The sequence below is a fragment of the Tenrec ecaudatus genome, chromosome 8 (assembly GCF_050624435.1).
Source record: "Tenrec ecaudatus isolate mTenEca1 chromosome 8, mTenEca1.hap1, whole genome shotgun sequence".
In the NCBI taxonomy this organism is placed as follows: domain Eukaryota; kingdom Metazoa; phylum Chordata; class Mammalia; order Afrosoricida; family Tenrecidae; genus Tenrec; species Tenrec ecaudatus.
Genome location: NC_134537.1, coordinates 123,073,031 through 123,100,645, shown reverse-complemented (window position 1 = coordinate 123,100,645; position 27,615 = coordinate 123,073,031). Strand labels below are relative to the sequence as shown.

At 43.2% G+C, this 27,615-nt stretch overlaps 1 protein-coding gene across 2 annotated transcripts in view; it reads right to left on the bottom strand.

Annotated features, from left to right (window-relative positions):
• The window catches only part of PDLIM3 (PDZ and LIM domain 3), a 32,480-nt gene extending 5,480 nt beyond the window's left edge, over positions 1-27,000 (bottom strand). The window contains exons 1-6 of one of the 2 annotated variants that reach the window (XM_075556808.1): positions 26,785-27,000; positions 13,180-13,331; positions 11,909-11,993; positions 5,696-5,763; positions 2,119-2,382; positions 387-517 (exon numbers count right to left, since the gene is read on the bottom strand). In XM_075556808.1, coding sequence (XP_075412923.1) covers positions 387-517; positions 2,119-2,382; positions 5,696-5,763; positions 11,909-11,993; positions 13,180-13,331; positions 26,785-26,877 — 793 coding nt within the window. In that variant the 5' untranslated portion in view covers positions 26,878-27,000. Of the gene's footprint in view, positions 1-386; positions 518-2,118; positions 2,383-5,695; positions 5,764-6,118; positions 6,307-11,908; positions 11,994-13,179; positions 13,332-26,784 lie in introns of both variants that reach the window. The other variant, XM_075556807.1, reaches the window with a different exon arrangement.
• Positions 27,001-27,615: the final 615 nt, after the last annotated feature.

Sequence of the window (27,615 nt, the reverse complement as noted above, 5' to 3'; positions counted from 1 at the left end):
CCGGTGAGATGCATTGGCCTCCTGACTGCACTCATGGCTCAAACATCAGGACCAGGGGGAGCTGCCTTGCAGGCCCAGGCGGCACTGGTCCTGCTGTGCACAGGGTTGCCATGACTTGGAACTGACTCAGTGACCCCTCATACCGATAACAATTTAACAACTCTCATGTCCGATTCGCCAACTGAGGTCACCTGTGACGACTGTGGATGCAATTTGGGATCTTTTACCTCTGACTTCAGTGTGTGGCTTCTTGGCAGCTCTTATCTTAAATCCCACACCATGAAACCCATGTGAGCAAGGGTTCAGTTGTTAGTGACTAAAAACCAGTTTAAACTTTCATTGCGTCCCAGCCCCACTCCTCTCAGCAGACGCTAAAGACTGCTCACCTGGGTCGTCGTTAACTAAGTCCTGGAGCACTCGAAAGGAGCCTGACTGGCGAGGCTGTGCAGGCTCCTCCCGATTGTCATGGAGCATCCGGTACACGTCCGACTGCGGCGGCACCGAGGCGACGGGCTCACTGAAACACAGGTTGGCCAGGAAGCATCGTCAGGAGCGCGAGATGCCAGAAGACATCAGTAAGCAGTAGCCACTTCAGCAACCTCGGCACAGCCTGAGGACTTCCAAGCTAACCTCCCTTCTGGTCGCAATACAGACTGAGGATTTACGTGGGTTGCCTTCACAAATGGCACTGCGTGATTAACTTGGGAGTCGTGCAAACTATTTCCCATTTGACAAACTAGTTTGGAGGGTGAATGGGAAAGTGATTGTTAGAAAACAATAAATCTAAGAATCAAGAACTGTGCCTGATGGACACGTGGTTACGGAAGTGAACAAAATTAGTTTCAGGAAAAAAAAACAAAATAAACACATTAGAAAGTATAAGCATGAGCCAAATGTACTTTTTTTGTCACAAAATTTCCAATAAAATTTAGGTTCATTTTTGATACTAAACTAAAAATGTATAAGTCAACTTTGATTTTAAGGTTTGTTTCGCTAATTACTGGAAATAATAAGTAATCATTTTCTTGATAAATTGAAGAATGGCAACCTGTCCAGGGTTGAAAGCACATCATGTTTAAGCTTTCATATATAAGTCGCTTATGTTGATTACATCACATATTTAAAATATTATAAATATTATAGATCATTCATAATCATGAAGCAGTTTTACTTTATTATTTTTTAGCAGCTTTACTTTAATATACTTTCTAACTACATTCATAATAAACAATACAAATATAACATTACTCTTAGACCATAAACACTTGAATACATTATGCCACTTAACAACAGTATCTAGAAAAGGTGGTTTCTATGTGCACATTTTCTAATTACTTATATAATGTTTGAAATGAATAATTTTATAGATCTAAAATTCTTTGAAAATTGCCTTTGGGGTCTATTACATTAGCAGTTCCATGTGTGTATCCTAAGAGATAACTTTACCAGTTTATTGTTGCAGAGCCCTCTTAGGCAGTAAGATACTTTAATTCAAAAAGAAAACGATGCTTTAATAATGAACAAGAGGAATAATAATTTTATCCTATGACAACTCTTTGCAACTAAAAATGTTTGATGGTGAAAGTACCTCGAATAAAGAACAAATTTGTCAAAGTAGAGGTCAGTATAAATTAATGATCATTATTACTGCCGAGAGATAGTTTATCAACCCTTAAGCGTGGCAAACACTGTCAATGAAAACATGGTTACGTCTCCACAAAATGCCATCGCGAGAAGGGAAGGATGTTAGCCCTTATAAGACATACCTGAGCTTCCCATCTCTTCCCAACTTTTGACCCCACAGAGAAGAGATAACGTGTATACCAGATTACAAATCGCTTTTGAGAGGTATTGCTCTGGACACTTGTACAGCACAATGTAGCTTTGAAAATCATATACATTTAACCCTTAAATGATTTCACCTTATCGCTATCACATAAACGGCTATGTAGTTAACTCTTTATGTCTCAGACAGTTGCAAGAAATCATTAGCTACTTTTTAAAGCTTTTCCACATAGCTTTCTTTCCATTAAGAGGTTATGTTAGAAAACATCAGCAGACTTGACATTGCCCATGTGTTTAGTTAATATGCCGAAGGCACAGAAAGATTCATATTACCTCATCGAGGGTGTTTCCCCTAGAGCTGTTGAAACCTGACCCTGAAGTGTTTCCATAATATTGTCATCTGAGTACAACTGCATGGGTGTGTTAAACTGAGCATGTACAATCTTCACACCGGGAAGGTCCATTTCCAAAGGAATGTTAGGGGCCAGCTTAGCAGCAACTTTCAAGTCACCTGGGCAAATAGTACTAAGAGTGCTGACAGATGAGGGGGTGCTACGTCCACTGCCACCATCAATACCGGAGGGGGTGCTGCATCCACTGTGTTAGTGACCACGTGACACAGACGTGGCCCAAGGAGCCGGAGGATCCAGACACAAGAACAGACAGAACAAGTACAGAGAGGTTCAAATGAGTGGGAGACAAAAAAGTAAGAGGTGAACTACATCAGATGAAAACAAAATGATTAATTCTGGCAAGAATTTATTTTTAAAAGAGAAAATACTGAAAATTCACAATTGAAAATGAGCTTATCAAAATTAAATTATATGGGCAACCTTGCATTTTTTGGCCTTGTATGTTCAGAGTTAAATGCAGAAAGATTTGTACATAAAGTCAGTAGAAAAAGATGCAAATATCCTGTATTTAAAGAAAAGATTGGTCAAATAATTGGAAACATGACCACATCACAGGCAATGGATGCGGGGAAAATATATTGATTAGACGCCCAATTCTGTAATTGAATGTTTAAAACTAAAATAGTAATGAATGGCCCTTTGTGAATTGCGACTAAATATGAAGGAGATTCAGTCAAATATTTGAGCTCAACATTTCAAAAGAAGAGGTAGGTTTCAGGAATCCAGCTGAACTTTGAATAACCTAGTAATTGTAAATTTGTGGATTATGTGGTAAAGATTACATTTTAAGGCTATTATGTTAAATGTTTTATGCCATGTTTTCCCCCTTGAATTTTGTGAAGAATATATACTGTTACAAGCTAGGCAAGTGGGTTTATTGGATGTGATATCCCCAGACTCTAGAACAGCCAATAAATGCTTGTCACCACGAAGTAGGTGATTAGCGAGCAGATGCGGGCATCTCTGACTCTTTAGGACACAGGAAGGCAAAGATAACGTTCCGGTTTGGGTGTAGTCATTTAACATAAATATTCAGAAGCACACATTGATTGCCGTACATATTTCTCACTCCCTTTAAAGGAGAAATTGAAGGGGAACCATTGAAACATCAGAGGGGCCAGTCATGCAAACTGAGAGACAGCTAAGGGGGGGTTCATAAGAAGCTGGATAGGAAGCCAATGGCCATGCCAGCGATAATAGCTCATTGTTCTACGTGCATATTAAGCGTGCCGTGGGAGATGCATTCTAAGAGAAAACCGAATCTACTAAGTAAATTAATTAAGCACAGCTCCTTAAGTTAAAGCTAAAAGAATCCTAGCATTAATGTCACCATCTGCCATGCCTGCCAGTTAGTCTTGCTGCGAAGTCCCCAGCCTGGCTCCAGAAGACAGAACAGATTTAAACGGCGTGTCTCTCAGGTCTCAAGTGTGGCTTTCCCTATGCCTCTAGGGCAGCTACATTAAGAAGGCCCTTTTAAGTGATAAAATTATGAGTGACTTATCATTACCGCCATGTTTCAGTAAAAATAAAGAGATACATAAAAGCCAGGAGCTCTCTGACTCTCCCTGAGGAGAACTGAGTTTTAGGTCTTGAGCAAATACACGCTGTGCTGCTCAAACACATCCCTTTCTTGTAGGCTCTGAGGTCTTAAGATTTGAATTCGTGAACTTACAATCCTAATGGCAAAGGTAGTTCTTTCACAAAACCTCTTTTGGAAATGATGTATTTATTCAGTAGTGAAGTTGCATCTCCATCTTTGATGTAGGGTTATGTGTTGTTGGTGGGTCGGAGGGTTGAGAAGCTGTTGAATGTGGACACACAGGGAGAATACACAGGAAACGTGCCTGGCAGCAACCAGGAGGAGGAAGAAAGGGTTGTGGAGAGTTGGGAGGATGTCTTGTCTTGAGGAAATGCTCTGGCCCTGACTCTAGCTTCTGAATGAGACTGCCAATGAAAACCAGATATGAAATAATGAATGAAATAAACCCAAACTTCCACCGGGCCGGGAGGGTCCCACATGAAAACGGGCCAGGAATAATACCGTGAAGAGAAATAGGCATTTTGACAAGCTGGAGAATGCATCTGCCACCTACAATTGTTAAGTGGTTGAGTACTAGGAGAGTAACAGAAAGCATACCTGAGACTTCTGTCTGACTTTGAATCAGGTCTTTCTCCTGAGGTGCAGGGCTTAAAGTGCTCAGCTGCTCGCCCAAAAGATCAGTGATTTGAAGCCTCAGCAGAAACTCACCAGAAAGCTGGGGCAGTATCTGTATCTGTAAATACCACCTTGGAAATCGTATGGGGCAGTTTTGCCCTGTCCTATGAGTCTGAATCAACTTGATGGTTGTGCATCTGGTTTATTTATAAGGTCACCATGAGTTTGGGTTTTAAAGTGGGTTTGGGTTTTAAAGGACACATGGTTTGGGGCATCTAACATGGACCATTAATCAGTGTTCCCACGAGTTATGAAGTTCTCAGCTGATATTTGAACCCAATCCAGGATTCAGTGGGAGGAAAGACCTGTCGATCAGCCTCTTGAAGATGTTACATCCAACCAAGAGCACCTTATGGGTGTTTCTACACTGTCACACAGGGATCAACTCATCAACACTCACCAGCAATAACCAGTTGGGATCAATCCAGTCTCCCCACCCTGTCCTCCCTTGGGGCTGACTGATGGAGCTGCAGTCAGAGGAGTGGGTAGGAGGCTCCCCGAAGTCATTCTTTCCTGGTGTCAATACAGGGCATGCATTTCTTCCCTCTTAGGTTGGGGTTCAATTTCTAGAGCACTCGACATGGGTCATCTGGAGATGACTCATTTCTCCGATCCGCGGAAAACAATTAAGAGCTTATTTACTATTATTCCAATCTGTATACCGCTATCCTGGGTTGTATAAAAGGTTAACCTCTGTGACTGCAAACCAAGAAGGTTGAATTTCAAGTTTCGTCAGAGGCACACGGAAGAAAGACCTGGTAATCCACTTCCCCAACCCGCTGCAAACTCTATGAAGCACAGTTCTGCTGTGCCACAGGCGGGCCGTCATCGACTCCACACGATCTAATGGCGGTGGCTCCAAGAGCGTAACCAAGCGATCTCACTTCTTTCCTACTCTGTCTGTATACTGATTTCCCCCCAGGGAGGTGGTGGAGGTGGAGATCAGCGTCTCCACGCAGGCGCCATCTGCTCTCCTCCTTCTCTGGGCTGGTTCCTATTTCCTTGCCCCTGGCCGGGCTCCCCGGAGGTCATCATACTCTGGAGGAGATCCCCGGAACAGCAGGGCATTCGTTATAAATACACACCGGGATTGCAGCAAGTGGCACAGCTCCATAATCCCGTCAATATTCATGCCTGGGCCTGACAGCTGCTCTCTGTGCAAAGCGAGCGCTCCAGAATGAGCAGTCACTCCAAACACCTCACTGTTATTGTGCGTGGCAGTTAGTAAGGATTCAACGGGGGAAGCATGCACTGCAAACGTCACAATGTCAGCGTTTATGACCTGCTTCGGCCTGGGATTGTGAAAGGTTTGGGCCGAATATTGTGCTTGTGTTCAAAGTAGTTCACATCCTGTAAAAATAAAGAGTTAGAAAGGGTCCTCAGTGGGGGATGGATATGTTCATAGATAGACATTAAAGAGAAAACAAACGAACGGGACTTTCATCGTGCGACTGTTTCCACCAAACAGCCACCTGGCTGCGAGGGGGACAGAAGGAGAACAAGTGCTTCTGTTTCACCCCCTCTCCTCTCAAACTGGCTGATTTGGGTCCAGAACTTTAGAACCACACTCTGGACGCTTATCTTGGAAATGCACATTGGGTGAGCATCAACATGAAACAGCAAGAGCCGGGCTTTTGAACGCAAAGAAAGCATGTCATCATGGCTGCAGAACATCGTGGCCACCACCGAGCGTCCAGTTACTTACGTTTGAGGTGAGCTAGGAATGAGCCCCCGCAGTTGTCCGTGAAGCGCATCTTGGATATTGCTAGTTGAATAGAGCCCAATGGGTGAGTTATAGGAAGCGCTCACTACCTGTCTTTTGTCGTCAATGTTTGCTGCTGCAACAAAAGGTTGAGCCCTTCTGTTGTGCGCGGCACCAATGGGTTTGAATTCCTGTACAATGGCAGACAAGACACACACAGCCACAGAGAGCACAACAAAGCTATTAGTGAGCAAAACACCAGCATCACTACTGTTAAGAATGGCATCATTTGCTTTCTAGGGGGCTCGCTCTGTGGTGAAAGGAGGAGCAGGGTAGGAATAAACCTAGGATTTTCTGCTCCTCAGACATGTGCCCCATTATCTACCCTGTGTTCCCGTGCAGAGGACGTGACCTTGCTTAGGTGATGATCAGACAACCCGAACCTGGTTTTTCAGACCTGGCCCCTGTGGACTTCCAGCCCCACCCCTTTCAAGAAATTCCCAGCTGATACATTTTAATACTGAAATTTTTGTGTCAGAAATGCGATTTTGGTGCATGAAAAAAATGATACTATTTTCTCAAGTAGAACTCACATCGACTTCCTTTTGTTCTATTCATGTCTTAATAAAGTTGGCCCCATTTTAAGAAATGAGGAACTAGAACTCTGCCTGGGAACGAAGGAGCTTTTAGGACTAGCCCTACCGAATTGTTATGAAAATCCAGGTTTATTTTTATTTATTTTTTTCTTTTGTACCTGTGACAAAAACAAAAACACTTAACTTGTGTTGAGTTATCACCCTCATCTCAAAAAAGGACTGATAAAAATTCAGATCTCTTTCTTTAGGAAAGTAGGAATACTATTTCTATTAAACCTGCTTTCTAATCTGATGGTTTCAGGTATGTTTAAAGAACTCTGAATGTCTGTTTTGGTCCTAGAAAAACTAACCAGCGCTCAGAGACAGCTAACAACACAATGCTTTCCTCAAGTGATTTTCATTTTATTGCTTGGCAAAAAGGACCCAATGTCAAAGTTCTAAACTTCTAGTCTGAAACATGCCTGAATGATCTGAAATCCTGTAATTATTACAGTTCCCGTTTTTACACAGACTCAGAATTTCTTGAGAAGCCATTCAATTTTCTTCTTCTAAGTAACAGAAGGAAACCAGAAGCAAATGCTAAAATGTGCACGAGCCAGTTCTCTTTCTGAATCTTTCCAGTTGGCAGAATTAATAATAAATTTTTATAAAAGTATTTTCCCTCACACATTCACATCAATTTCATTTACTTCTTAAATGCGCTCCGAATGCCTTACACAGATATTAAATAGACCAAACATTTAGACAGTGGTTCTCAAACTTCCTAATGCCACGATTCTTTCATACAGTTCCTCATGTGTGGTGACCCCTAACCTTAAAATTATTTTACTTGTTACTTCATAACTGTAATGTTGCTACTGTTATGAATCGGGCAACCCCTGTGAAAGGGTCATTAGACCCCCAAAGGGATCACGACTCAGAGGTTGAGAACCGCTGATTTAGGATGATTTGAAATGTAGCCTGGAAAGAAATCATTTTGATTAAAAATAAAAAGAAGAAGAAGAAAGAAAGACAAGATCTTGCAATGTTCTTCTTGTCATTACAAATGAGAGCATTGTGGATGGTACTTTTCTGTAGAAGAGTCTATTTCCCTTCTAAAGTCTTCTAACCAGGGTAACCCCACCCCCACCCTCACCCCAGGGTTCTTATAGCAGCCAACACCGATGACTTGCTAAGAGGGGACCCAAGGGACAAAAGCTATCATTTGGTTCCCATCGAGCAGGAACACACGTATTCTCGCCAGTAAGGCTTCCTTTTGGAAAAGTGTACTGTTTGGGAAGGAAAAATGGCTATGGCCACGAAGAAGTGGGTACAGACGCCCGGGGTTCTGAATCCTGCTGCCCCAGATCTCGTGGTACCAGAACACGTGTGAGGCCATATAGAGCAACCACCCCTCAGCCTTTGGCAGCATCTGAACAGCTTCCTGCGTTGGAAGGTCTGAGAGGAATAACATGCAGCCTGCAGCTCTAGAGCGTGATTGAGTCCACTGTGATGTCACTGATTCTGTAACTACCTCAGGAGAGAGACAGGGCTCTCTACTCCTGGAAACAGTTAGTCTTGGAAGCTCACAAGGGCATCTCTGCCCTCTTCTGTAGGGTTGCTATGGGTTGGCACAGGCATAGACTCAATGGCAGAAAGTTTGTTTTTTTGTTGTTTTAATGACTACATGGTTGCCACTATAAGATAGGAAAGTTACTTTAAAAACTGCTGAGAACAAGAATAGAGTCAAACAATTTCAAAGAGTTACAATCGATTTAGTTAATTTAATATGGAAGTTGAACTGACTGTGGCGTAGGCTGAAACATTACTATGGCATAAAAAAGCGAACTAGACATTATTGTAATGACAGTGGTCATGGCATTGTCAGTTTTTCTTTTCCACCTGAAAGAGGACTGAAGGCTAAATTGCATTATAACTTAGCTTTGATGGATTTTAAATCCTCAGGCTAATTGAGAGTGAATAAGACAGTACTGAATGTCTCAAATTCTGTGAAAACTAGCATTTTCCCTTTTCTCTTTAAATAAAGTATATCCCACCTTAAATATCTTGGTAGATAGAATTTAATTGACAAAAATTTAGTTGACATAAAATGACTTCACTGGAAAAAAATAATCAGTGTCTTATTGTTCCCTGGCCTTAAAGTGATAAGTACACATGGAAAGTGACCGCTGAGTAAATGGGCGACACCGCTGCAAAGAATACGAACGGCTCCGAGTAGCACCCCTACGTAGCAGCGTACTAATTAATCAGCTTGTCATTTTCAGCGTTGCACAGGCAAAAATGTGCAATTGCTAAAAATGTGCAATTTTCTAAAAAGCAAAACAAAGCAAAATGTCTATTTTCCACTCAGATAATAAAAATAGAGATATTTTAAATACACGCCTTAAGCATCGATAATTAGGCTTTGCAAAGCATTAGTTTATGGGCTGTTACAGCCACTCCCCAAAGCACATGGATGCGTAAACTCCAAAGGCAAACAGGCCATGGACGCATGGCACAGCGAGTCAGCCTTCTATCCAAAGCTTACATCACCATTGCTGGCCAAATGGAACCAAAGGCAAAACCACTTAGAAGTCTGCTGTTCCAGTTTAACTCCTTTTTAATTTTTGTTTCCCTGGAAATAATACCAGTAAATAATTTATTTAGCCGTCAATATAGTTCAGCTCTTGCGCTGATCCAACCCGGACACATCTAGATAAGGCATTCTTTCAGGAATTCATTAAACACACAATCATTCCAATAAGTTAATGCATTTTAAAACAGACTGTTTTAATCGTAGGAGCTTATTTGAAAGAATCATTGTTTTACTTTCGATGAACCAAATGTGATCGCTCTCAGAGTAAAGGCTAAATAACTTGCCAAGACTCTGTGGACCTCAGGGGGAATGCGGCTTCTGTGACCGCCCCCCCCCCCATTCCTGAACTTGACCTCTGCGGCGATAGCACTCAAAGAGAATTTGCCTTTTAACTCCCTACTTGGGGAAGTGGTCCACAGATGAAAAACCCAACTCAAAGACTGCGGCCATTGGTAGATGAGAGAGAAACAGCATTTTCTCCCTGATTCATACATGTCTACGGCAAAAGAAGGGGCGCAGTATGGCAGGAGAGTGAGGGAAGAAAAAGAAACCAAGCCATCACGTATTTGCTCGGGCCACACTGAGCAGATGATGGCGTGTCACCGTATTTGGATTTATGAAAAGCCCCCTCTCCCCTCAGACCCCCCATCAAACGGCAAGGAAGCCAGCCTCAAGAGCAGTGCGTCGTCAGTGGTCTGCTTTCGTGTTTTCCGTGTCACCCTGGGGAGCAGCCTGGGGAGATGAAAATGATGAGGGCTTGTTCGGTGTAGGCGGCCTTCCAGTTACCAAAGCAGTGCAGGTAAAAGCTATTTGTAAAAATGAAGATATAAACAACTTAAATCCACACTCCATTTGTGCATGGAAGTTCTTCGCTTGATCACAATCTTCCGTGGCAAGATTGCTTTATATGGGACCGGAGACAGTTATTTAAAAAAGAACTATCTTGTGTTTTCTGAAAAGCAGCTTTCCAAGTGTGACGATAGCTGCATCCTACCTCCGGGTCCTCTGGCGGACAGTGCACAAAGATGAGGACTGTACGTTTGTCTGCGCTTTCACCATCGGGCTGAAGAGTGCAGGCGGAACATGGGTTAGGACTTGAGCCGCTCACCCAAAGACCAGCAGCTCCGGCCCACCAACGGGTCATTGGGTGGATGGTGAGCCTTTGGCTCCCATAACGATGGATAGCCTTGGGGGTCCAAGGAGGCAGCCCTACTCTGTCCTATCTGGGGTTACCGGGCATTGGAATCAGCTCGGTGGCAGTGAGGCTGACCCCTGAGCTGAGGAATTCTATGCTTTGGGTGGAGGAAAGAGTTTGCCCTCCGCTGGTAACTCTGAGGCCGGTGATTCCACTCATCCAGGGCTGTTGAAACTGCACGTCCAGGCAGTTCCCTGCTGAAGAATTAGCCACTGGAAAGCCCCTGCAGCCCAGTGGGCTCTGAATACAAAGCCAAGGGCCAAATTCCTTCCTATCTTATTTTATTTCAATCTCAGAGAAGCCGAAGGAGACACACATATTTATGTTACGTTACATGCACTTCAGGAGCTCCTGTGGCACAGTTGTTAAGGACTCAGCCGCTAACCGAAAGGTGTGAGGTTCAAACCTCTCAGCCCTCTGTGGGAAAGAGACGAGGCAGGCTGCTTCTGCAGAGCTTTGCCTTTGACAGCAAGCTTTTAAATCAAAACATATTTGCCAGAGAAGAAAATGGAAGGGAAGGTGAGTGTAAAATTTGAAGGACACATCCGGGAAGATCACAGGTTATATGATAAATGTAGTTTCAGTTTATTTTTGCGAAATAAAAATATGTCAGCCATCCATAGTTTGGAAATACCTGGTAAATTTAGCACAGATTGTTTAGAAAGCATATTGGATCTCTTTTTTTTTGGATAAACCTGGGGGGTTTCTGACTATGTACAGATTCTGAAACTCTTTCTTCATTAGCGCAGCGCAGGTGAAGATTCATCTAATGTTGGTCTTGAAGCTTTTGAAAGCGGACATATTCTGATAAACATCAGATGATCAGATTTGTTTTGTTCATTAGATAGAGTTGCCTGAAGGGAACCCCTTCAGCGGCATGGGCAGAATACCATCCTGGTAACACAGTACCCAGCTCATCCCACAGAGCAGCTTGCAGGACGCCAGAAACGAGACGCGAACGTTACAAAGTGAAATCTAGAGGACAAACCTCGGGGGACTGGAGTTCTCAGTAATGTTTTCATGAAAAACACCTGTTTCAAACGGGGGACTGCACTGTGTTTTGCTTTGAAACACACACCTCACAGTCATCTGGCAGGAAGCCATGCTAACACATGAAAAATAAGGTGACTGTACGTAGACACAGCTGGATTCTTCCGGACGAGAACGTACTTGTCTGTGAACAAGATGTTTGCCTAAGCACGCGCCTTCCCTCTTGCCTTCCTGTCTGTCTTTCCGTCTGCCCCACCCTCTCTCCTACATGAGGAACCAGGAGTATTTCACAGTAGCCTCAGTAAGGAAAGGCCAATAATGACGTCACACCAGGAGCTTGCTCCAGTTTGTATGTTGGCCACTGCGTCCCCCTGGGGGCCACCAGCAGGATCTTTTACTGGGACTGTAAGTGGGTATCGTAGCACCAAGGTCCGTACCTGTGGCTCCGACTCTAAGTTGAGTTTGAAAGGATGCGTTTTCCCGTCTTCAGATACCTGTGGCGACCATAAACGAGCTTCTGCCCTGTGAATAAAAGAACTTTCTTAAGCGCCGAATTCTAATGCTGCTGCTAGTTATGCTGCGCCCTAATTTCCTCCTCCGGGGGGCCTTCAATAATTTAAGCTAAAGCAATTTCATTTTTTGCTCATCGTTCTGTATTTTCATATTCGATTCACCTTACAGTCTTAATTTCCCCCTCATGGGTCAAAATCGCACAGAGGACCTTGTGATATTCTGGAGAAAGTAGGTCTCTTTTGAACATGGGAACCGTAGAGGAAGGGGGGCACTATGGAGGTGGTCCTGTGCAGTTAACCACGAGGCAAACTCTCTAGGTCTTTTTGACTTCCCCCTTATTCTACCCAGGTCAGCTGGGAGGTAAGAATGATAGACCAGATGGACTTGTTACTGCCCTCCAGGAAATCTGTTCCAGCCGTTCCTTCTCCTGCATCTCTTGGGACCCTGTGGTTTCGAAGGGACCTTGTGCTTGGGAGCGAACACAAGTTAAGCACGGACAGGGCAGAGCTCGTTTCGCCCATGAAATATCCGATTGGCTGGCTGATGCACCTTCTGGACCACTGTAGGGGAACTTGGGATCAATGTGAATACAATAGCACCATGATAGCCGGTTATTAAAGCAAATGAGTAGTTTTTATGAATCCATTTCAGATGAAATCACTCCTGAAAAGGACGTCTTTTCTAATAATCTTTGTGGCTGAAAATATCTCAGTAGCTCCTAAGATTCTTCTGGGCTGAGTTCTGTACAAAACAGCCAATGGCAGGTAGGATATTAGCAGTTACGTTTTAGGAGATTTTCTAAATTCTCTTCAATTCTCCACTACATTTAAAACATGAGGGGAGCTTCCCAAAGTTCATAGAAGATAGGATGAAAAGACAGTGAAACCTTTCCACCAACTCTTGGAAGCCCTTCTATTTCATAGTCTATGAAGTAGGCTAGTACAGAAAAAATAATGTCTTTCAGAACTTTCTTTTTAAGCATGTTGATTTTTGAGAGTTTCAGATAATTTCTCCACAACGACTAGACTGACTTCAAGGAGGCATAGACCAAGTGACTGGCATTAACAAAGTCAGTGAAATTTCTAAGTCTTGTGATCGCTAGTCCAACACACTGGGAGGATGAAACTATTTATAGTTTTGGTTCAAGTTCTCCTACAAAACAGATCCTATTCTTACACCATCAGTTAGGGAGCACCTGTCAATTCTGAGGCACAGCTGGTGAGCTGCTGCTTTAATCCTGTCCTGTGCATCACCGTGCGTCATGGACTCCGTCTCAAAGCCGTCAATAGCCAGGATGACATCTCCGGGGCACAGGTTGGCAGCTGCCGCTTTGCTTCCTGGGGTAACCTGGAAGAAAACAGGGCATCACTTAAGATCAACACCCTTCAATAGCTAGTTTCACGCCCGCCATCGTATGTCAGCTTACGGTATAAGGTTTTTAATGTTTTACATCTTAAAATGCAGCATTTCTCTCTGTGTAGATCAGTTGTGTTTGGCTCGCTTTCCCCGCCATATTGAATAATTTTGTTTATTGCTACCTGGATTTTTCTTTGAGAGCATCTCTATTGCTTTAAAACACCTCCGATGGCAGCGAGTTTGTTTTTTGATATTTTGGGTTAACTCAATGCTTAAATCATATTTTATTTCCTTATACTGAAATGATTTCCTCATTTGTTTGTTTAATTCAGGAACAGAGCTTTATACATTGAAAGACTGAATTGAATCTGTCCTAACATTTGTTCTTAGAAAATTTCATCTTTACTTCCATAGGATGTAGAAAACTGGAAAAAGGACCACTTTTGCATGAACAAGAAGCCAGATAACTGACTAAGTTAGTATACCTTTTCTCTTGAGCTCTTCAGAGAACACAGGGCAACCAGTTAACCTGAGATCTAAGGAATTGTAGAAGCCTCCAAGACCTGGCCACAGCCTCACTCACCTGTGGGACCAGATGATGCCACCAGACTCACTGTGAGAAGTCTCCAGCTAAACTTATTGATCACTTGCTGCAGCCCCATGTCAATTAGCATGCGAGTACAAACCCCCTGGGAATCATAGCTACGAGGGGAATTGCATTCACTTGTAGTCGCTTTTCCATGACTGAGGAACAGATGGAACAACCAGAAACCAGCTAGTAACATGATAGCATTTCACAAAATCACACCAATGACTGCATTAAAGATAAATGGTCTAAGCACATCAATGAGAGAACAGATATTATTAAGCTATGTAAAAGGACAAAATCCAATTATATACAGGCTATAAAAACCTCACCTTTTTTTTAAAAGGGGGGGGTGATAGGCATATCTAACAATATAGAAAAAAGATGGTTGTTAAATTGAAAATAGGAATTTGTAGTTATTACAGTGTTGAGTATTCGGTTACAAGCAATGTGTCTTTTCACTACTCTGTTGTCCTTGTGAGCCGTTGAGCTGATTTAGACACGTAGGTAACCCATTCGACAAACTCAAATGGCCCCGGAGGGTTTCCTTGGCTCTAATTTGTATGGGCTCACCAGATCTTTTCTCTCATGCAGCTTATTTTTCCAAACTGTCTGGGTAAATTCCAACTACTTATTTAATAAGTTGTTCTGGTCCTGTCTACAGCTCTAAAATAATTTTAAACTACTTTTACTATCCCGCATTTACTGGGCTCTGGCCATTATAATTTCCTCTTCATTCTTCACATAGGGCAACCTCATACCCTCTTGGAGCTGTATAGACACTGTTGTTAAAAATAATTTTTCTGGACCTCCACTTTTTGCTCATTGTTTCTCTTCGTGCTTCACCTGGTTACTCCTTCTTATCCTCTGGCACCAAATGTAATATCCTAAGGAGTGTTCCCTCCCCATCAGAACCAGCTTCTCCAGCCCCCATCTCAGCAGTCTCCCTCGTTATAGCTTAATTTCCGTTATATATAGTTTCATGTTTGTTGTTCTCTTGCATATTGTCTGCCTCCTCAATGAGACTCAAGGGCTGATAAAATAGTACGCTTATTTGCCATGTGTCAAGTGTGTACAGCAGTATTGGGAGTCAATGACTAACTGATTAAAAAGAATGAAAAGACAAATTAAACCAGAGTGTATAGAACACAAAAAGTGAGTTGCTACATACCAAAAGATGATGGATATCAATACAAACCTATTTGTGTGTGTGTGTATGTGTGTGTTTGGAAGTTCCCATTATTTAGGGTAGAATCATACACTGGATGATTCTACTCCAAACTGTTCCAGAATCAACTGGATTATTCCTCATGTTTTACTTGAGGATCATTCATTAATTTACTTTCCCCTCTCTTTGTTTTTTCTAAGTATCTATTTTATTTAACTGTGTAGCTCTCTATGGGATAGTCAAGTTTCATTCAAATAAATATAATTGCTTAAATAATAAATTGCCCTGTGTCTTAAATCTTCAGCCTCATCACTGACCTACTTAATAATACTCACTTTATTTACTTCTATCATCTCACTGTAATGATCATGATCATTTTTTTTCCAGTAAGGACAGTTGTTAGAAGCTGGTAAACAAAATTGAGTTACATTTAAGCCTTTAGGAAACATTTCACAGCATTTTCCATTTGAAATAGTTTATCAGACCCAGAACTGTTCAAAAAAGCAAATGTTTCCACCCCAAATGTAACATGTACAGAATAATCATAAACTTTTAATTTTCTCTGGCTGGAGTTTGTCAAAGGCGCTCTGTTAGTGTAGTCAGTTAAGCACTGGGCAGCTAGCGAACTGTCTGTAATTTGAACCCACCTACCAAGGATTACAGCCTTCAACATGCATTCTCACTCAATGTAAAGAAGACAAAAACCTTCACAACTGAACCAACGGGTAACTTTGTGAAAAATGGAGAAAATGGTGCACTTGTCAAGGATGTTGTCTTTCTTAGATTCACAGTCAAGGCTCATGGAAACAGCAGCCAATAGACAAACAAAAATGTGTTGTCTTAGGTAAATCAGACACAAGAACTCTTTAGAGGATTGCGGAGCAAGGATGTTGCTTTGAGGACTGAGGTGACTGACCCGAACCGTGGTATTTTCAAAAGCCTCATATGCATGTGAAAGCTGAACATTGACTAAGGAAGACAGTCGAAGAACAGATGCATTTGAATTGTGGTGCTGGAGAAGAATATCGAAAGGAGACACTCACCAGGCTTGGAAGAAATATGGGCAGAGTGATCCTTTGAGGCAAGGATGGCAAGGCTTCATCTTACAGACTCTGGACATATTGTCAGGAGAGACCAGTCCTTGGAGAAGGACATGATGCTTGATTCAGTGGAGGGACAGTGAAAAAGAGGTAGACCCTCAATGAGCTGGACTGACACAGTGGCTGCCAGGCTCAAACCCACTTGTGAGGATGACTCAGAGCCATGCAGTGTTTTGTTGTTGTGCATAGGGTCACTCGGAATCAGAACTGACTTGATGGCACCTAACAACAACAACTCTACTCCATGAGAGAGACAAGGTATTCTCCACAGTTCCGGCCACCCTTGGGGGCTCTACCATGGGCCATAGGGTGACTATGAGTCAGAAATGACTCCAACAGCAGTGGTTTGTTTTAGTTTTGTATTTTGTCACAATCAGTGCTTTCTATTTTGAAATTTCGTAGACTAGAATAAGAGTCCTTGTGGCATGGTTGGGAAGTCATTGCAATGTTAACCACAAGATCAGAGTTCAGAACCAACTACTGCTTTGCGTGAAAAAAGATGAGGGTAGCGGTTCCCATAGAAATTTAAAGCCTCAGAAATCCTATCTAGGGCCACTATGAACAGGAATTGACTTCATGGCAATAGGTGTGAGGTTTTCGGTAAGATTAGAATGCTTTTCTTAGTGTTCATACATGAGACAGCATGGCTCAACGTGCTAGCTTTTAAAGCATCAGTTAGCTTTTCTAATATACTTACATAGATTTTAGTTACATTACACTCATTTTTTAGTGTGGAGTAGGATGACTCTGGAGGGAAGGAGTACATGTGTTTAAGTGTCTAAATTTCAAACAGAAACATAAGGTGTTCTTCACTTAGCTACTGAACATCACTAAATTCTATTAACTCCAATATTAAAAGCAACACTATCTTATATTTATGCAAAACTGTACATTTACAAGACTCTCCCCATACTGGTGACCACCACACAACATTCTCAAAGGCAGGCGGAACAAGGAAGACTGCCCTGGTTTTCAGAGCAGGAAAGGTCTTGAAGCAGCTGTTGTTTTTTTCCAAATTGGGAACTGTTGTTTCTGAGGGCAGTGAGGGAAGGTGTTGGTGAGCTGGTCAGACTTGACCTCTGACTCCTGTCAGTTGCTGTCCTGGGACATCCAAAAAAGGAAGATGATGTGAAAGGAAAATGGGTGTAGAGAGGGAAAAATTGGGGAGAGGACTCCTGATTCCTCCTCTTTTTCCTGGTTTACCTAGTTTATTTAGACTAGTCATCAGAACATTGCTGCTAAGTTAGTCCAATAACTTTTTTTGATCTTGAGTCTATCCCACCTGATTTTCTTTTCTTTTTTTAAACATTTTATTAGGGGCTCATACAACTCTTATCACAGTCCATACATATACATACATCAATTGTATAAAGCACATCCGTACATTCCCTGCCCCAATCATTCTCAAAGCATTTGCTCTCCACTTAAGCCCTTTGCATCAAGTCCTTTTTCCCCTCCCTCCCCGCTCCCTCCTCCCTCATGAGCCCTTGATAATTTATAAATTATTATTTTGTCATATCTTGCCCTATCCAGCATCTCCCTTCACCCCCTTTTCTGTTGTCTGTCCCCCATGGAGGAGGTCACATGTAGATCCTTGTAATCGGTTCCCCCTTTCCAACCCACTCACCCTCCACTCTCCCAGTATCGCCACTCACACCCCTGGTCCTGAAGTCATCATCCACCCTGGATTCCCTGTGCCTCCAGCTCCTATATGCACCAGTGTACAACCTCTGCCCTATCCAGTCCTGCAAGGTAGAATTCGGATCATGGTAGTGGGGGGTGGGTGGGGCGGGGAGGAAGCATTTAGGAACTGGAGGAAAGCTGTATTCTTCATCGGTGATACATCACACCCTGACTGACTCATCTCTTCCTCTAGACCCCTCTATGAGGGAATCTCCAGTGGCCGGCAAATGGGCTTTGGGTCTCTACTCTCCATTTCCCCCTTAATTCACTATGGTAAGATTTTTTATTTTTTTGATGATGCCTTATACCTGATCCCTTTGATACCTCGTGATCGCACAGGCTGGTGTGCTTCTTCCATGTGGGCTTTGTTGCTTCTGAGCTAGATGGCCGCTTGTTCACCTTCAAGCCTTTAAGACCCCAGACACTATCTCTTTTGATAGCTGGGCACTATCAGCTTTCTTTGCCACATTTGCTTATGCACCTGTTTGTCCTCAGCGATCATATCATGGAAGTGTGCACCCAATGATATAATTTGGGTCCAATAATTTATATTCTGTTTAATCACAAAAATAATTTTTTCTCCATTAATAGATTGTGAGAGTTACATAATCTCCTATCAATTTGCGCAAAGGGGTGGGTCTAGACTGTCAATCAGGTCATAGCCAATGAGGCCTCTGTGTGGGCAGGGCCTTCTCCTGAGGATTCTGGGAACTCCTGTCTTCCTCCTGGGAGGCAGCACACACACACTCCCTGTCAGACATTTCTATTGATAAGTCAAATGGAGCCAGGGTGATGGAGCCAGAGCCCTGGAGCTGGATGAGCCACATGGAGACCCATGTCGGTGCTAAGATGCTCCACCACCACTGAATTCACAAGACTTTCCACCCACTGGCCTGTGATCTTCCTGCATTTGGCATCATTGCATGTGTTGCGTGAGTCTGAAGAGGAATTTGTAAACTGGTATTGGACAGATGGGCTAATATTGGATTCATGGACTTGATCTGCACTGGGCTGGGATGTTTCCTTAATATACAATTGCTTTTATGCAAAACTCTTTCTTTTTTCTTTTAAAAATCATTTTATTGGGAACTCGTACAACTCTTATCACAATCCATATATCCATCCATTGTGTCAAGCACATTTGTACATTTGTTGCCATCACCCTCCTCAACACATTTTCTTTCTACTTGAGCCCTTGGGATAATCTTCTCCTTTTCTTTCCCCTCCCTCCCCACACCCCTTCCTCATGCACACTTGATGATTACAAAATATTATTATTTTGTTATGCTTACGCTGTCCAACATTTCCCTTCACCCACTTTTCTGTTGTCCATCCCCCTGGGAGGGGTTATATGTAGATCCTTGTGATTGGTTCCCCCTTTCTACCCACCTTCCCTTTACCCTCCTGGTATCGCTACTCGCATTATTGGTCCTGAGGGATTTATCTGTCCTGTGTTTCTAGTTCCTATCTGTACCAGCGTACATCCTCTGGTCTAGCCAGATTTGTAAGGTAGAATTGGGATCATGATAGTGGGGGGGGGGGAGCATTAAAGAACTAGAGGAAAGTTGTATGTTTCATCAGTGCTGTACTGCACGCTGGCTGGCTTGTCTCCTTTCCATGACCCATCTGTAAGGGGATGTCCAGTTGCCTACAGATGGGCTTTGGGTCTCTACTCTGCACTCCCCCTCATTCACAATGATATGATTTTTTGTTCTTTGATGCCTGATACCTGATCCCTTCGACACCTCATGATCACACAGGCTGGTGTGCTTCTTCCATGTGGCTGTGTTGCTTCTCAGCTAGATGGCAACTTGTTTATCTTCACACTTTTAAGACCCCAGACCCTGTATCTTTGGATAGCCGGGCACCATCAGCTTTCCTTGCCACATTTGCTTATGCACCCGCTCTGTTTTCAGCGATCGTGTCAGGAAGGTGAGCATCATGGAATGCCAGTTTAATAGAACAAAGTGTTCTTGAATTGAGGGAGTACTTGAACAGAGGCCCAATGTCCATCTGCTACCTTAATACTAAACCTATAAATATATGCACATAAATCTATTTCCCCATTGTCATATATAAATATATTTATATATGTACATGCTTGTATTTAGATCTCGATAAATGCCCTTTGCCTCCTGGTTTTTCCCTCTATTCCCTTTTACTTTCCTCTTGTCCCACTATCATGCTCAGCCTTCATGTGGGTTTTGATAATTGCTCTCAGATAATTGCCCTTGATCAAGCCCTACCAGCTCTCCTACACCCTCCTTTTCATCGATTTTGGATCACTTGTTGTTCCCTTGTCCCAGATTTGTTAACGCCCACTTTCTTTCCCCTCCCTCCTCCTCTGCCATGTCTCTCCAGAACCATCGGTCTGTTGTTTTCTCCTTCAGATTGTTTATCCTTCCTGTCTTATCTAGATAGACCTGCAGAGATAATAGTATGCAAAAAAAAAAAAAACCAAGACAGTGCAAAACAAAGCAATAAAAGAAGAGAAAACAAAACAACAACAAATCCAATGACAAAAAAGAAAAGCCTGTAAATAGTTCAAGGTCTGTTTGTTGGCCTTTAGGAGTGTTTTCCAGTCAAGTCTAATGGTGTGCCAGGTTCTAGCCCTAAAGTCTATTTTTGGTATTCCCTGGGGACTTTGTTGCTCTGTTCCCCTTGCTGTTCTGTTGCATGCCCTTAGTGTTTTGCCTCGGTGTGGCGGGGTCAGATTGGATGTTATTCCTGCACTGCGTCTCCAGTGTTGTCCCCTGTAGGGATATGGGTCAGTGAGGGATGTCGTGTCTCATAGTGGGGCCAGCCACATGGTCCTCTCTATGCATTGGCTGCTCTGAGCAGGGATATTGTCCTCAATGCTTGGTGGGCCAGGATGTGCTCCACTCTCTTCCTCCCTCTTCATTTGCTCCTGTGTGTTCTGATCAGACATGTCCCTCTCCCTGAAAGCTCTTTCTTATACACATGCATATCTCTGAATTTGTTTCTTTAGTCAACCCAGACTAACACATAATTGTCGATGTTAGGTGCCAATCAAGTTGGTTCTGACTCATAGTGACCCTATCTACATGCAACAGAAAGAAACATTCCCTGGTTCTGTACCTTCCTCACGATTGTTGACAAGCGTGAGGCCATTGTTGCAGCCATTGTGCCAATTTATTTCATTGAAGGTCTGTTTCTTTCTCACTGCCCCTTCACTTTTCCAAGCATGATGTCCTTTCCAGGGACTGGTCTCTCCCGACCACATGCCCAAAGTAGGTGCGAGTCCATAATGTATTCAATAATCTTTGCCAACTCCATAACTCAACGGCAGAAATCTTTCTTCAGGAGAGATTATTCATTGTCTAGTTTTTGCATGAACGTCTAGCTTTTGCATGCTCTGAGGCAATTGAAAATGCCTTGGCTTGGGTCAGGCATACCTTAATCCCTAAAGTGGCACTTCATGTGAGCTCTGTAAAAATGTGCACACAGTGGATTCTGTGACTGCTGCCTTCATGGGCACCGACTGTGGATCTGAGGAAAGTGACGTCCTGGGCAACTTAATGAATTACTTCATATGATTGGTGGCAGTTTATGGTCACCATGTTTTTCAAAAGAATAATAGAAAAATTATTTAATTTGTTATTGTTTAGGTTCGTAAAGGTATCAGAAATCAAAAGTTCTAGAGCTATCACTGGAAAGAATACTGTAATTAATTACCTGACACCATGCTTTCAAACTTGCCCGATCATGAAGATCTCCTGGGCCCCTGTTGGAAGCAAATGCTCTCAGATCCCACCCAGGTGTACAGAATCAGAATCTCTAGGTGAGGTACTGTAACAGTCATATTTATAACAAGTACCCCTGAACAATACCTTTTATTGATTTAAGTCTATTATTTGGGGGAAAGAACTAATTTAAAACACAGAAGCATCTCGAATGTCCTCCATACTGTGGGAGGTATAAGGAATGTTGAGAGAGAGACAGAGAGAGAGAGAGAGAGAGAGAGGATTTTTATACTAAGACTAAAAATGCTTGGAGCAGGCAAGTGCACCCTGAAGAGGCGCTCTGCACGACATGGATCACAATTATGAGAAATCCCATTTCCCAAAGCCTTGCGAAGCCTGTGAAGCTCAGTCCTACTTTGCACGCTGGGGTTGCTATGTGTCCCCAAGGATACACTAGCATGTATGGTACTCACGTTCAATTAGCATTCTTACTTACAATGATCTTGATCTTGAGTGCCATGACAAGAAGAGTGGGCTCTGGGTAGTCAGGAGGAAGGAGAAAGGGGTGGGGGTGGGGGGAGGAATCAAGTGAAGAGAATATATGAGCATCAGATGTATGCTATCATTTTCTAGCGTGCAGACAAATCACTCCAAATTAGACCATTTGCCAAAACACAAACAATCTTCAACTTGGATATGAGAGTTGGTTCACCTTCTGGGTGGTCCAAGAACTTAAAGAAATAGACTCCTCAGCACCTACTTGCAACAAGAAGGAAAGGGATTCACTTAGAGATGCAAACCTCAGATTTGGATCGTGTTTGAAGCCACAGCCTCACCCCTCCCAGCTGACCACCCCAAACTGAAATTTCGTATCACACAAAGATGGTCACACGTATTTCCCAGAGACTGCCTTCCTCCAAATATGTGCTTCACAACCCTCGTCCAATTTGATTTTAGAATGCTGAGCCCTCGTGGCATTGTGATAAAAAGATTTGCCCATATGACCAGATTGATTGTAAACACTTCCTTGGGGTCCTCATTGTGTGAATTGCATTTCAATGGTTTTGGGTGGAGCAGAAGATCACAGTCCTGGTGGTAGCCTCTGTATCTGCAGAGCCAGAGCCAGGGAAGGGAGGATATGCCTAACAGTTAAAAATCAACTCCGTTGACTTGATGCCTACATCTCATTTATGGTTGTTTTCTTTCTGTCTTTTTTTTTTTTTTTTGCTGGCATTAATTCTTACTAAGGTTTCATGTCTTCATATACCTAAGAATTTCTCTAAAATTGGTGAGTCAACTAACATTAAAATAATTATCATTTATTCTTTATTGTGAAATATTTTTCAGATCACCATCTGCATCTATTTATAAGAAAGTCATGTGAAAGGGGCCTCAAAGTAGCGAGTTTCTGTCCTAAGGGACTCGCGATCTGGTGGGATCAGCATATTCAGACATCTGTGGAATGCCGATAAGTCCTCAGGAGAGCATGTGGGTCAAAGCGATAGTGATCAATTGCATGAAATGGTGGTTTTGAGGGAACTGGTTGGAGGGTGGTAATTGCCTGGGCTTTTATAGGGAAAAAAAAAGAATTCTGAGGACCATGGCAGCAGAAGCAAAGACATGTTGGGGAAATCAGAAGTCATCCAGTGGAGGAGTTGAAAGGAGGGAAGGGTGAGTAAGCGAAAAGGAAGCGAGGAAATGATGTTGGAAACAGGAGTTGAAATAGGCAGCGAACAGCCACAGATGCTGTATTAAAGATCAGAGACTTTGTGTCCTATAAACTGGTGATGCCACGGAAGAATTTTGGGAAACAAGGGAGAGACATGCAACTTTGCATTTTTCAAAGCTGTCTAGTAAGAGTTTGCAGGATGAATTGGAGAGCAAGGACAAAAGTCAAGATGAAATCTTGAAATAGGGACAGTGGTAGGAGAACAAAAAAATAGAAGGGAGGAGCAAAGATATAGAGGACAGAATCAGTAGGATTAATTGATGGTCTAGGTGGCATCAAAGGCCGATTTGGAAATATCAGCACAAGAAATGGGGTCTCTGACATTGATGACTTCAGAATGCAAGCGTTAGAGGGGGCAGATCTGCCATCAATCCCCGAGTCACCGGGTGGTAGCTCTATATCAAGGCGCAGGTTAGTGAGCCACCTGAGGCCTCACGCTCCTCACCTGCAAAAAGGGAACAACACAGTACTACTCTCCTCGGAGGATGGTGAGAGTTTAGAGGGTTAATGCACACCAGGGGTCCCTGAGTGAAGCACATGGCTCACCCACTTGGTTGTTGAAAGATCGGAGGTTCGAGTCCACGCGGAGATGTCTCAGAAGGAAGGCCTGGTGATCTGCTTTGAAAAGGTAGCCACCGATCGCCAGTCTCACCACTGGTCCTGGGGGCGTTCATCTGTCCTGGACTCCCTGGGTTTCCGGATCCTATCTGTGCCAGTGTGCATCCTCTGGTCTAGCCGGATTTGTGGGGTAGAATTGGGATCATTATGGTGGGGCGAGGGAGGAAGCATTTAAGAATGAGAGGAAAGGAGTTGGGGTGGGGGGGGAGATGGCTGCCAGAGAAGTAGCTCATGCCCGGAGCTCGGTGGAGATCCGTCCTGCTGGACTGGAGGATGTGCACTGGTGCCGGTGGGAACTGGAGGTGCAGGGAGTGCAGGACTGATGCACCCCTCCGGACCAGTGATGAGAGTGGCGATACCGGGAGGGTGGAGGGAAGGTGAGGGAGAAAGAGGGAACAGATTACAAGGATCTACATATAACCTCTTCCCTGGAGGATAGACAGCAGAGAAATGGGTGAAGGGAGACGTCGGATGGTGTAAGATATGACAAAATAATAATTTATAAATTATCAAGGGTTCTGGGGGCGGGGGGAGGGGGGAGGGAGGGGAAAATGAGGAGCTGATACCAAGGCCTCAAGTAGAAAGCAAATGTTTTGAGAATGATGAGGGAAACAAATGTACAAAAGTGCTTGACACAATGGATATATGTATGGATTGTGATAAGAGTTGTAGGAGCCCCCAATAAAATGATTTAAAAAAAAGTTAGCCACTGACAAGCCCCAGAGCATAGTTCTACTCTGACGCACACAGGGTCACCAGGAGCCTGAATCGAACAGACAGCAGCTGTGTTGTGTTTTTGTTTTTGCTTGTATAATAAACATCATGAGCTTAGAACAGGACATGATAAACAGCACAATAACACATGTATAATCATACTTATTATGGTTAAAACTATAAGCGTAGTAAATAATTATGATACCTTATAACACTGATCATTATATTTAGTAAGACACTTTAGTCTTTTTCAGTATTCTTATAATTTCAATAGGAATATTCTCAATTAGGCATTCACCAGGGTATAAAAATGCAGGTGCGTATGCATTCAACAAGAGCTTACTAAGTATAGTCTTTGATTTGGGGACACTTGGGATATAAATTTTAGTCTTACCTTATCTCTTTAATAAATGGATGCGAGTGGAAAGCATGATCAAATGAAATAATCATACATGGTCTTGCGGCGCTATTGAGTTCAGTGTCAAAATGAGTGACCCAAAATAGTCTTGAATCAAGGACACACACAAAAAAATCGCCTTTCTAAATGGTAATTGTTCTTATGTCAAATATTCTACCAATTGCGTCTTTAGTACTATTTCAGAACTGTAAGAGCACTGCTTTATAATAAATATTGTTTTTAATTCAAAGAGCTCAACATTTTAAACATATGATTAATTGTGTTGGCATGTTCCATGTTAATAGCAAGGTATTTCTTTTATGAATCCTTAAGGGATTTTGTGACAAAATACTTTATCTCTTTGCAAGCTAATATAAATATGAGTTATCCTTTGTTAGGATTCAAACACTTATTTCATTTAACATAAACAAAGGAAAATTATACACCAGAAACTAAAAATATTTCTTGGTGGAGATAATGGAAAACTATTTCCTCTGGTAAATCCATAAAAGGCATTACTTGGTCCAGATCACTCAAGGATTTTGTGCTTAATTTACTTAGGAAACTTTTGGGGGCTATGTTAAGTTTTCACATCTCAAACAAAACATATGTCATATATGTTTATATGCTTTGAAACAAAGCTTATATGCTGTGTGAAACAAAGTTTAAGATGTTTCATTAAATGTGTCTGTATAATACATATGTTGAAAATTTGTATTTTAAAAAAGACTGTTTCCTAAATCATATCTATCTGTATAAATAGAACAGAATTGAAAAGGCCATTATCTTGTTCAAAAATCTCTAAATGAATCATTTCATAAAGTATATATTTATACAACATCATATACGCAGCAGAGAGAACATAAAGGTATATTAAAGTTAGAATTTAATGAAAATAAAAGTTTATTTTGAAAGCTGAGGCTGATGCTTTAGGTTTTAAATTCTTTCTATGGCATAACTGAAATAATGGTAATTTTCTAAGAAGACAAAAGCTAACATTGGAGAAAAATATTTTAGACTTTAACTACAGAACTGTGTAGTTTCACTTTTACTGTTTCGTTCCTTTCCAACGCAGTACTCCTGAGAGCACTAAGTGAGGCAAACTTGACTGTGATACTCGGAGGCGATTGCTGCCAGGGTTGTGCAGCCGGTGCTTACTTTCCATCAGGTAAGAGAACTATCTGACAAGTTCTCTTTGTAGTTTGAGTTATAGACCATAATTCCTAAGCCAAGTTTCAAGCTTCGGAAAATATTTATTGAAAATGCCTGGAAACCCAGGAATACACATTACTAATATTTTCCTTGCCTGGGCTGATAGGACCGGTTCTGATTTGGCCAACCCAGGTTGTGCCCCGTGAAGAGCGCCTCCCTGAGTTTACCAGAACAACTCTTTGAGGCGAGTGCAGCGCCAAGAGACAAACGATTGTGTGGGGTTTTCTGGGTCCCCTCCGTGGAATCCCATTTCGTTGGCGATGGAAGGAGCGCGAGAAAGTCCTCCCCACCTGGCCTTCTCGGAGTCCAGGGAAACCACGCGCTCCTCTCTCCTCCGACAGGTTCTGGGGACCGAGAGGATGCACAGGGCAGATTCTGCAGCTGCTCTGCGTGGTCCAAGCCGGGGTCACAGAGTGCAGGCGCCCCTGGAGCCACGTGCTGGCCACCCCGGGCGCCCTCGGGGCTCACCTGCCACTCTCAGCTCCACAGGTCCCCAGAGCCCTGGCTGTCCAGAAAAGCAAGAAAGTACCTACCCTGGTGATGATCAGAGGCTGGTTGAAGTCTATCCCCCCGGAGAGCCTGAAGCCCCAGGGCGCAGGGCCCGGGAGGACCACGTTCTGGGGCATGGTGCCTCGGGTGGGGGCACTTCGTCTCCCAAGGAGTGAGCGCAGCGTGTGCACTGAGCAGCGTGTCCCTGAGCAGGCCGCCCACTCTGCCCCTGGGAAGTGTCCTCCACCCACTGTGGCCAGAGCGCTTTATCTCCTCTCTAGAGTGACGTCACGGACCCACCGTCCACCCCGCCCCCTCCCACCAAGGAGCGCTCCAACTTTGGAAGTAGGAGCCAGCCAGACCCCGGGGGAGCTCTGGCCGGCTGCGCGCCCGGCTGGGTGCAGCCTCCAGACCCTTAGGGGCCTGGCGCTGGAGGAGGCTTCGGGTTACAACTTCCAGCGCGCTCTTAAAGTAACACCTGTCCTCCTATGTTTTCTTCTGCGTGAAGCCCAGCAGCGCACTGGATGCAAAGGAAGGCGCGCTTACACCACAGCGGCTATGCTCCTCATCTATACAGTGAGCATCCGCAGTAAAATGAGTTCCTTGGCAGTTTTGATATTTATTGATTAGCCGTGGGACTATTAAATTACTCTGTTACTTAACTCCTTAGTCTCTCTTTCCTTATCTGTAAAACAGGAGTAATACTTGTACTCCTTGTAAGTGCTCCTTACAAGTAAGGATGGCGAGACTGAAAGACTTTGTATGTGTTATCAAGAGAGATCAGTCCCTGGAGAAGGACATCAAGCTTAATAAGGCGGGGGACAGCGAAAGAGAGGAAAACCTTCAAGGAGATGATTGACCCAGTGGCTGCATAA